This window comes from Callorhinus ursinus, unplaced genomic scaffold (genome assembly GCF_003265705.2).
Source record: "Callorhinus ursinus isolate GAN/ISIS: 27379988/994484 unplaced genomic scaffold, GSC_fseal_2.0 scaffold9, whole genome shotgun sequence".
NCBI lineage: Eukaryota > Metazoa > Chordata > Mammalia > Carnivora > Otariidae > Callorhinus > Callorhinus ursinus.
Window position 1 is genome coordinate 30,029,467 of NW_027397071.1, and position 12,166 is coordinate 30,041,632.

Below are 12,166 nucleotides of genomic sequence, written 5' to 3' on the forward strand. Positions count from 1 at the left end.
AATCAGAATTTAATATCTGTATAAAACTACACTGTCGGGATTGGCAAATTGCTTTGAAAATTAGATTTATTTTTTTTTTTAAGATTTTTATTTATTTATTTAACAGAGATAGAGAGCACAAGTAGGCAGAGCAGCAGACAGAGGTAGAGGGAGAAGCAGGCTCTCCGCCAAGCAGGGAGCCCGATGCAGGGCTCGATCCCAGGACCCTGGGATCATGACCTGAGCCGAAGGCAGCCACTTAACTGACTGAGCTGCTCAGGCGTCCCGAAAATTAGATTTATTTAAAGGTTTTATTTATAAGCTTGGACTCCACATGCTTATCTGGAGATTTTTTTTAACCAGCTGTGAACAATATCTATAACATCTAATATTTAATCTTTTGCATGAACTTTTTATGATATTGGAAGCAAGGGTCACATAATACCTCTGAACCTATAATAGCAAAATTTTATTGCTAATATATTTGGACCTGTTCAGAAAGTCCTAGCACAAGAGATGCAGAATATTTGTGATTTAGTGTTTAGTGTTTTCACTGTTTCATAAGCTTACATACACAATGCATGTATATTTCCTACTCTCCATTAAATGTCACAAATGCTAGACTTTTTACCAACGCCTGCTTGAGAGCATTGCATAATCCATCTGTTGTCTGAGGAAAGTTTGTCTCAGGCTCATTTTACATATTCATCTTACTACTTCAGGTCTTTCTTACTTCCTTTTATTTAAATTACTAATATTTCTCTGCTTTTGGCTTGTATGTTAAAGTACTTTATATAATATGATTAATTTTTAATGAACATCAGAATTAATCTGCAGTCTTGCCATCAAAGTAGGCTCCTACTTTGAATTTGTTTAAAAAGAATATTCACTTTTTAAATATTGACACATACTTAACCTTCCCAAAAGGTTTCATCAAATTCACTCTCCCACCACCAATACTTCCTATTAACTCTTTTGATGTTTTGCAATCTGATAAGTGTGTCTCATTTTCTTTCCATTTACATTTCCCTGATTGCAATTAAGTAATTTGTATTTTTTTTCTGGAAATTGCCTTTTCATGTGTACTTTACATGGTTTATATTAGGTTGTTTTTTTCTTATTGACTTGCAATAATGCCTTATATATTTTAGATAATATATTTTGTTAAATATGTTATAAAATATATTACAAATACATTTCCCTTTCTATCATTTATCTTTTAATATTGTTTGTGATATCTTTTGCTGGAAAGGAGGTTAATTATATAGCCAAATTTGTCAGTTTTTTACTTTACAATTCTAGGTTTTATTTCTTCTTTAGAAATGCCTTTCCCACCTAAAGTATATGAAAACACTCTTCTATATCCTTCTAATACTTTTATAGCTTTATTTTTACCCCTAACTTATATGAAAATTATTTCTTTGCTATGAAATAAGTTGTAAAGAACTGATTTTCTCTTTTCCAAATTGATATTTAGTTGTCTCAAAATCATTTAATAGTCAATCTATTTCCCACTTTTCTGAAATACTACCCTTATCATAAACTAAACTCTCAAATATTTATTGGCTTTTTTCATTCTCTCTGTTTTCTTCTGTCACTCTGTTAGTCTGTTTTTAGGTCCAATACCACACTACTTAAATTATTTTACTATTACAGTATTTTCTGAAATCTGTCAGGGCAAGTACTCCATAATTCATTTTTCTAAAAAGTTCAGCTCTTACTATAATTCTCTCTTCCATGTGAACTTTAAAATCAGCTCTTTAAGTTCTTTAATATTGAATCTTTCAGTAGAGAAGCACTATATGTCTTTCCATTTATTTATATCTTCTTATATACCTTTTAATAAAGTTTTGTTATTTCCTTCATTCTGTTCTTACCTCTATCTTGTTAGGTTTATTGTTAGTTTCTTATGGATTTTATGATTTATAATATAGTCCTTTTTCCCATTATATCTTCTTATTGATGCTGTGTAACATACCTATTTACTTTAATATTTTTATTTTATATCCACTTTAATGATAGGTGGTTCTCATGGGTTCTTTGGGTAAATGATCATATTTAGAATTTCTAGTTTGATATTTGGTTAAGCATATACCTACTCTATGCCTTAATTTTCTCATCTCCTGTTTAGTTTCAAACTCAAATAGGAGAGTTGATGTGGAAACTTTTTAATAGTATGAAAGATAAGACATTATTAGGATTATTATTTTTGCTCTTTTCAGTTATCTGAGTCACATTTTCAGTATTGTGGGGGCATTTATTAATGAGCCCTAATTTATATAGTATCCTCATCTGCAAAATATTGATAAGAAAAGCAATAATAGGGTGATTATTGTACATAACTTGTCAATCATTTCTATTTTAACAAGTTTGACCAGAGCTGAAACTTAGTTCATCAAAGCATCTGAAACTATCAATGAATATGTTCTCCTTGATCCCATTGTGACAATATGGAAAACTATCAGACTATATTCTAATATTCAGTGATGCACGTCTACCATAAACTTTCACAGGTGCAAACTACATTTCCCAGATCTTACTAGAAACCTATCAGATTCTAACAACTGAAAATATTTTTCTTAATATGGTTAAGAATATTCATACCAGAAATAAACTACAGAGACATGTTTTTGGTGGGACTTTTGTGGTTCAGAAGAAAAATAAGACCAAAGTTAGAGTGTTATTTTTTGTTTTCCATTTCAGACTAAGTAAAATATTATACCTCAAAAAATCTAAATTTTAAGTAATAAAAGTACTAAATAAATAAATAATAAGAGTATAAGTTTAATGGTTTGAACAGTTGTTTGTTTTCTCTCTAATATTTACTTTGTTTTTTAGGGACATTTAGGATTGATGGGACCTGATGGAGAACCAGGAATTCCAGGATATAGGGTAATCATTTCTAATTGGAAATTAAAATGCATTTACATGAAAATAGTTATATAAAGATGTCATCTCAGATATGCAAATTAAGATGAAATCTCACTGATAACAAGCTTTCTAGTATAGGTAGGCCTCACCCCCCTAGAGAATAAATCTCATTTTTCATTCAGAATATTGCCATACCTAATAGGATGGCCTTGGTGTTATTAGGTAGAACATGCACAAATTATATGGAGAATGTCTGCTTACTTGTCCTTTTGTTAGGGCCATCAGGGTCAACCAGGACTTTCTGGGTTGCCAGGACCTAAAGGAGAAAAGGTATGTGTGTATACTGACTTTTTAATCTTAAAGTTAAATATTAAATTTTTGTGTTCTTTCTGAAAATATGCATGGAATATTTTCAAAGAATAAAAGAAACACTTTTCAACTTGGGAAGTACTGCAAATTCTAAAAGATAAATAATAAAAGACAAAAATGTAAACAAGTCATTGAGATGTCTTCAATCGGCTGTTTCAAGATATTCATGAAATAATATATGTTAAAGCACTTTGCAATCTGTAAAGCTTTGTAAAAGTAAAACTAATTACTTATTCAAAGAAATTGTGAGACTACAGATTAAATAACTGGTACATTTGTAGTAAAAATTTTTTATGGATTAAGAATAACTACAACAGTACTCCTGTTGATTTACAATATCATTGCAAACTTGAAACTCTGAGCAAATTCCTAAACTGCTTTTTATGTAATTAAAGCAGATTGACACTTCTTAGAACCTATAGGAATCACACCTGTATAAAATATCCTATGCTAAGTTTTATAGGTAAAAGTTTTCCATTTAATTGGATAAAGATAGTATGTTTCATAACATATTAGACAATTATAGCCTGCATATTTCAAAGGTTATTTTATTAATTTGGTTTTGTTTATAAATCATTATCTTCATTACAGGGTTATCCAGGAGAAGATAGCACAGTACTAGGACCACCTGGGCCTCGAGGTGAACCAGTAGGTCTTTTTCTAAAATTATTTTGATGTTTCAAGATAAAATGCAATGAAGATAATAGATTGACAGCACCAATCACATCTTTTCAAGGAGTTTTGTTTTGTTGGTTTCATAACATGATTTTGTAGGCATGCACTATTTGTAGCTGTATAATCTAAATGCAAAGCCCCATCTGTGTTGGGCTCCATGTTAGGTGTGGAGCTTGCTTAAGATTCTCCCTCTCTCCCCATCTCCCTCTGCCCCCCCCAAAATTTAGTAAAAACAACTATATCTACAGTAATTAGCTAAGGGATACACAAAATAAAAAATGTAAATTATGACAACAAATACACAAAATATGGGGAAGGAGAATAAAGATGTAGGACTTTAAGGAACTATCAACTTAAAATAGACTGCTATGTACATTGGGTGTTAAATATGAAACTCATGTAAACTGCAAACCAAAAACCTATGATAGATTCACAAAAAAAAAGAGTGAGAGAGAAAAGAATCCAAATATACCACTAAAAAAATCATCAAATCACAAGGGAAAAGAGCAAGAGAAGAACAGAAAAGAACTACATATACAACCAGGAAACAATTAACAAAATGGCAATAAGTACATACCTTTCAATAATTACTTTAAATGTAAGTGGGCTAAATGCTCCAATCAAAAGACATAGGGTGACTGAGTAGATAAGAAAAACAAGACCCATCTATGTGCTGCCTACAAGAGATTCACTTCATACCTAGACACACATGGATTGAAAGTGAAAGGATGGAAAAGAAAATATTCCATTCAAATGGAAATGAAAAAAACCTGGGTAGCATACTCATATCAGATAAAATTGACATTGAAACAAAGACTGTAACAAGACATTAGGAAGGGCATTATGTAATGATAAAAGGATCAATTCAACTAGAGGATATAACAATTGTAAATATCTATGCAACCAACTTAGGAGCACCTAAATTTATAAAGCAAATATTAACAGACATAAAGGGAGAAATCAACAGTAATGCAATAAAGTAGGGCACTTACATCTATGGATGGTTCATCCAGAAAGAAAATAGTAGCCTTAAACAACACATTAGACCAGAGGGACCTAATGGATATACAGAGAACATTCAAAAACAGCAGAACACTCATTCTTCTTAAGTGCACATGGAACATTCTCTAGATTAGATCACATGTTGGGCCACAAAGCAAGTCTTAATAAATTTAAGAAGGCTGAAATCATATCAAGCATCTTTTCTGATTATAATAGTATAGAACTAGGAATAAATACCAAGAAAAAAAAACTGGAAAAAAACCCCACAAGTACACGGAAGCTAATCAACATGCTACTAACTAAACAAGGGGTCAATGAAGAATTAAAGAGGAAATCAAAAAATACCTGAAGACAAATGAAAATAAAAACATCATCTCCCAGTCTACTACAAATAGTTAATATGCCAATAAATTGGACAACCTAGAAGAAATGGATAAATTCCTAAACATGTATAATCTTCCAAGACTGAATCAGGAAGGAATAGAAATTTGAACAGGCTGATTACTGGTAATAAAAATGAATCAGTAATCAAAAAACTCCCAATAAACCAAAGTCCAGGACCAGAGGGCTTCATAGGTGAATTCTACCAAACGTTTAAAGAGGCATTAATACCTATACTTCTCAAACTACTCAAAAAATAATTAGAGGAAGGAATGCTTTCAGATTCATTCTATGAGGCTAACATTATCCTGATACCAAAACCAGATAAAGGCAGTACAAAAAAAAAAAAAGAAAAGAAAATCACAGGCCAATATCATACATGAACATAGAACATACATGCAAGAACATAGATGCAAAAATCCTTGACAAAATATTAGCAAACAGAATTCAGTGATACATTAAAGGGATCATATACCATGATCAAGTAAGATTTATTCCAGGAATGCAAGGATGGTTCAATATTTCAAATCAATCAACTTGATACACACATTAACAAAATGAAGGATGGGATGCCTGGATGCCTTAGTTGGTTAAGCGTCTGCCTTTGGCTCAGGTCATGATCCCAGAGTCCTGGTATCAAGCCCCACATTGGGCTCCCTGCTCAGCGGAGAGCCTGCTTCTCCTTCTCCTTCTGCTGCTCCCAATCCTTGTGCTCTCTCTCTCTGTGTCAAATAAAATCTTTAAAAAAAACAAAAACAAAATGAAAGATAAAAATCATATGATCCTCTCAATAGATGCAGAAAAAGCATTTGACGAAATTCAACATCCACTTATGATGAAAACTCTCAATAAAAACCTCCATAAGGAAGGCCATATATGACAAACCTACAACTAACATCATACTTAATGGTGTAAACTGAAGCTTTTCCTCTAAGATCAGGAACAATAAAAAGATGCCTACTCTCACCACTCTTATTCAGCATAGTACTAGAAATCCTAGCCATAGCAATCAGAGAAGAAAAAGAAAGAAAAGGCATCCACATTGGTAAGACAGAAATAAAACTGTCAATATTTGCAGATGACATTATACTATAAATGGAAAATAAAGATTTCACCAAAAAGCTATTACAACTACTAAATTAATTGAGTAAAGTTTCAGGATACAAAATTAATATGTAGAAATGTTGCATTTCTATACAATAGTAAACTATCAGAAGGAGAAATTAAGAAAACAATCCCATTTACAATTGAATTGAAAATAATAAAATCTCTAGAAATAATTTTAACCAAGGAGGTGAAATACTTGTATTCTGAAAACTATAAGACATTGATGAAAGAAATGAAGATGACAATAAATGGAAAGATATACCATGTTCATGAGTTGGAAGAATTAATATTGTTAAGATGTTCATACTATCCAAAGCAGCCTATAGATTTAATACAACTCCTAGCAAAATTCCAATAGGGTTTTTCATAGAACTAGAGCAAGTGATCTTAAAACTCGTATCGAATGACAAGACCCTAAATAGCCAAAAGAATCTTGAAAAAGAAGAACAAAGCTGCAGGTATCATGCTGCCTGATTCAAACTGTACTATAAAGCTGTGGTTATCAAACACTATGGTACTGGCACAAAAATAGATACATAGATCAATGGAACAGAATAGAGAGCTCAGAAATAAACACACACTTCTATGATCAATTGATCTATGACAAAAGAGGCAAGAATATACAGTGGGGAAAGGATAGTCTTTTCAATAAATAATGTTGGAGAAACTGGACAGCTGCATGCAAAAGAATGAAACTGGACTACTTTTTTCCCACTACATGCAAAAATAAACTCAAAATGAAGTAAAAGCCTAAATGTAAGACCAGAAATCATAAAACTTCCAAAAGAAAACAGGTGTAAACTCTTGAACATCAGTCTTAGTAATATTTTTTTGGATCTGTCTCCTCAGGCAAAGGCAACAAAAGCAAAAATAAACAATTGGGATTACATCAAACTAAAAAGTTTTTTCAAAAAAACAAAAAGGCAAACTTCTAAATTGGAAAGTATATTTGCAAATGATATATCCAATAAGGGATTATTATCCAAAATATATAAAGAACTCCTACAACTCAACACAAATAAAACAGTCTGATTTTTTTAAAAATGGGTAGAGGATCTGAATAGGTATTTTTCCAAAGAAGACATAGAGAAGGCCAATTGACACATGAAAAGATGCTCAACATCACTAATCAGGGAAATACAAATCAAAATCACAATGAGATTTCATCTCACAGCTGTCAGAACGACTAGTATAAAAAAACAAACAAACAAGAAATAAATGTTGGCAAGGATGTGGAAAAAATTCCAACCTTCATGAACTGTTGGTGGGAATGTAAATTGGTGTAGCCACTATTTAAAATGGTATGGAGAGTCCTCAAAAAATTAAAAATAGAAATACTGTATGATCCAGCTATTCGACATGGGTATTTATCTGAAGGAAATGAAAAACATTATTTGAAAAGATACATGCACCCATATGTTCATTGTAGCATTACTTACAAGAGCCAAGATATGGAAACAACGTAAGTGTTTACTGATAGATGAATGGGTAAAGAAGATGTAGTATGTACACACACACACACACACACACACACACACACACACACACGTATTACTACTCAGCCATAAAAAGGAGTGAAATCTTGCCATTTGTGACGACGTAGGTGCACCTACAGGGCATCATACTAAGTGAAATAAGTTAAAGAAACAAAATACTCTATGATTTTACTTATATGTGGAGTCTAAAAAACAAAGCAAACAAAACATAAACAGACTCATAAATCACAGAACAAACTGTCAAGAGAGGACGGTGTAGGGAGATGGATGAAATAGGTGAAGGGGATTAAGAGTTACAAACTTCCAGTTATAAAATAAATAAGTCATGGGGATGTAAAGTATAGCATAGTGAGTACAGTCAATAATATTATAATAGCTACAGATGGTGACAGATGGTGACCAGACTTATTCTGGTGATCATTTCCTAATGTGTATAGATGTCGAATCACTGTGTTGTATGCCTAAAACTAATATAATATTGTATGTCAACTGTACTTCAAAAAAATAAAAATAAATCAATAAAAAGATTATTAAATATAATCTAATTAATGAATGATTCAGATTAAATCTTTCTCTATCATTTTAACATTAAGTAAAAATGCAAGTTATTTTGCCAACATGCCTAACATATTTTATCCATCTGAAAATTTATATTGTTTAAGTGGACTTCATTTCTTCAATATTTTTTCTTGCAGAATCATTATGAGATTCTCTTTAAATAATTCCATGCTTATGATGTTCTTGTTTTTATTGAAATTCAATCTTTTGAAATTATTTAGTGGAACTAAGCAAATTGTTATACATTTGGTTTCATATTTTTGGAAAAAAATATTCCACACTAACTGTATTATCTTCATTCACAAATACTTAGATCCAACTGTGAAAATGATTATTTTTGCACGTGGTCTCTGCAGGGCCCAGTCGGGGAACAAGGAGAGAGAGGAGAGCTTGGAGCAGAGGGCTATAAGGTAAATACAGCAAATTTCACACCTTGCTTCTACACTGAATTAGTGTTCTCTGTGATTTTTCTCAGTTTCAAATGAAAATAAGCATCACTGGGGCGCCTGGGTGGCTCAGCCGTTTAAGTGTCTGACTTTGGCTCAGGTCAGGATCTCAGTGTCAGGGGATCAAGCTCCTAGTCAGGCTCTGGCTCAGTAGAAAGTCTGCTTCCTTCCTCTCCCTCTGCCCCTCCCCTTCTCATGCTCTGTCTCTCTCTCTCTCTCTCTCTCTGTCTTTCTTGTTCTCTCAAATAAATAATAAAATCTTTAAAAAAAAAAGAAAAGAAAAGAAGCATCACTGAGTTATTAGTAATGTCGTGTGGTTTTGATCCTGGAACAAGCCTAGCTCTTTGTACTTTCTGTTCCTTCTTTCTAGAATCATGTTTGTCTTCTCCCATTGCTGCTTTTTTCTCATCATTGAGATCTCAGCTGAAATGTTACTTTCTGAAAGACTTTCCCTAACTGCCCTTTCTATCCATCACTTTATATCATATTTAATGCTATCTATATTATCTTACCTTTTTTTATACATTTGTGGGGTTTTTTTTTGTTTATTGTCTATTTTTCCTTACCAGAAAGTAAGATCCATGAAAATAAGACTCTTGTCTGTCTTTCTCATCATTATATCCCCAATTTCTAGAACATAATGTTCCTGGTGTGTAGTAGGAATTCAGCAAAGAGTTGTCAAGTGGGTGGATGAATGTCCTACTTTCAAGCCTTCTGTCAATTCTTGTCCTCTTCTATTCTTAGAAGTATTTTGAGAGACCAACTTCGTCAGCCAAAATTATATTAGACTAAGTGTAGAATGTATTCTGTGTCATTTTTTTATTAGCATATTTCTGTTTAGGATGTTCAGTGTTCTTGCCTCATCTCTCTTCTCTTCCTGTTTACAGTGTCAATAGCGAAACAAAATGGTCATCTGCTAATTCTCTTCCTATAGTTTCTATGTCCTTCCTTTGCTCACAGTATTCTGTGCTTACTCACAGTATTATCTACTCTTTATTTACATAAATCCTATCTATATTTTATAATTTAGTTCAAACTTCTTTTTTCCCAACTCACCCTAACAGGAATCTTTCCCTATTCTGTAGTCCTATAATATTTATTATTTCTAAAAATCATTCTACAGAAATATTTTACCATCTTCTGTTGCTGATATTTTTGCTAATTATTTTTAATGTGTAGATATTTAGCTCTCCAATTTGAATATGACTTCTGTCTTTCTTCTACAGGGTTTTGTTCTGAGCTTTGAATATAATAGTATATAATATGCATATAAACATAATTCATTTTTAATAATGAATTGATGGGTTATTTGATCCAATATACCTCTCTCATATATAATTTCAGTAATCATATCTGAAATGAAGATTTACATAGCCAGATTGAATGAACAAGCTGGTAGGTAGATACTTATCATTAATAAATTGATTTTCTCAAGGCCGAAATCTGAAAAATCAACTTTCACTTCCTAAAATTCTCTTTGAAGCAAATGTTGAAGGTAGCTATAAATGTTTGTGAAGTTGTTTTGATGGTCATCTTGCATTTCTTCTATTTTTGGAGAAACATTTTTAGGATGTCATATATATATATATTCTATTTCAAATTTATATAAAAATTTGTATCTGTAAGTGTTTCTTGATCCAAGGAAGCCAGTGTATTTACTTGAAATTAGGTTTTCTTTGGGTTGAGAAGCCAACCCACTGCTTCCAGAATAATTTGAGAAGCATCTAAAACTTCATTTCTGTTGTGCATAACGTCACACATTCTCAGGAAAATCAGGTTCTTGCACTATCTTCTTTTGGCCTTTACCAACTACAAAACATTTGGTAGCTAAACCAGCAAATTTACTGCCAAACAAACAGTAACTATTTTTTTGGAAGAAAAAAAGAATCTCTTCACCGGGCTAGCAGAAGAAAAACCCTGCCTGCATTATTCTGGATAGTCACACCTTATTCAGAAATCCTTCATCTGAGAACTTCTTCCTAGGCCTACTGTAGAATCTATTTCTCCTTCCTCATTCCACAAATACTCTCGGTGAAGTTTTCACTTGTGGATATTTCATGAATTAGTTTGATCCACATCTTCCTTTCTGTCTTATTCTATCTTTTGTCTAAGCTATAGGTTTTAGAGGTCATTTTTTCATTTGTTGCTGGTTTTATTCTAAACAAGCCATCTTGAACCAGACAGCCACAATAATTTTATTGCTTAGACATCTAAGAGCCATGAAATATCTGCACTTGTCCCCTGCCAAGTTTTCCCAAGCACAAGTTTGATTCATGCAGGGGAACCATGCTTTATTTAGAGTTAGATTATTCTGCTGTAGCCTCAGATGAAATTTTTAAATGTTTGCTTTTCTGTAATTTTAAAATGTTTATACTATCCTTTCACTCTAGTAAAATGAGGGTTAGCATTATCATCAAGCCCTCTTTTTTATTGTGCTAACATACACATAATAGGCTTGCCGGGGTGGCTCAGTCAGTTAAGCCTCTGCCTTCGGCTCAGATCATGATCCCAGGGTCCTGGGATCGAGTCCTGCATCGGGCTCCCTGCTCAATGGGGAGTCTGCTTCTCCCTCTGCCTGCTCTCCCTGCTTGTGCTCTCTCTCTCTCTCAAATAAAATCTTTAAAAAAAAAAACACATAATATAAAATATACCATTTTAACCATTTTATTTTATTCTTTTAAGATTTTATTTACTTATTTGAGAGAGAGAGCACAAGCGGGGGGTGGGGCAGAGGGAGAGGGAGAAGCAGGCTCCCCGCTGAGCAGGGAGCCCAACAACGTGGGGCTTGATCCCAAGGACCCTGAGATCATGACCTGAGCTGAAGGCAGATCCTTAACAGACTGAGCCACCCAGGCACCCCCATTTTAACCATTTTAAAGTGTACAATTCAGAGATTTTTAGTACATTCTCAATATTGAAAACTATCACACACTACATAGTTTTAGAACATTTTCATTGCCCCAAAAGGAAGCACCATACCCATTAAGCAGTCACTCTGTATTTCTCCCAGCCTTTGGCAACCATTACTCTGCTTTGTATCTCTATTGATTTATCTATCCTGGATATTTCATATAAATGGAATCATACAATATATAGCTTTTTGTGTCTGGCTTCATTTCTTTCAACATAATGTTTTCAAAGTTCATCAGTGTAGAATGTATTAGTACTTCATTCCTTTTTATGACTGAATAATCACCAACCTTTTTAAAAACCTTTTTATATTCACAAATATTCTTACAATTGTGGTGAACTCAAGGTTAGCCTATTGGATTAAAAAAATGG

At 32.8% G+C, this 12,166-nt stretch overlaps 1 protein-coding gene across 1 annotated transcript in view; it reads left to right on the forward strand.

The window, feature by feature from the left end:
• The window catches only part of COL24A1 (collagen type XXIV alpha 1 chain), a 415,211-nt gene that overhangs the window by 326,075 nt on the left and 76,970 nt on the right, over positions 1–12,166 (forward strand). Inside the window, exons 42-45 of the mRNA XM_073896005.1 lie at positions 2,818–2,871; positions 3,127–3,180; positions 3,811–3,867; positions 8,795–8,848. Coding sequence (XP_073752106.1) covers positions 2,818–2,871; positions 3,127–3,180; positions 3,811–3,867; positions 8,795–8,848 — 219 coding nt within the window. The remainder of the gene's footprint in view (positions 1–2,817; positions 2,872–3,126; positions 3,181–3,810; positions 3,868–8,794; positions 8,849–12,166) is intronic.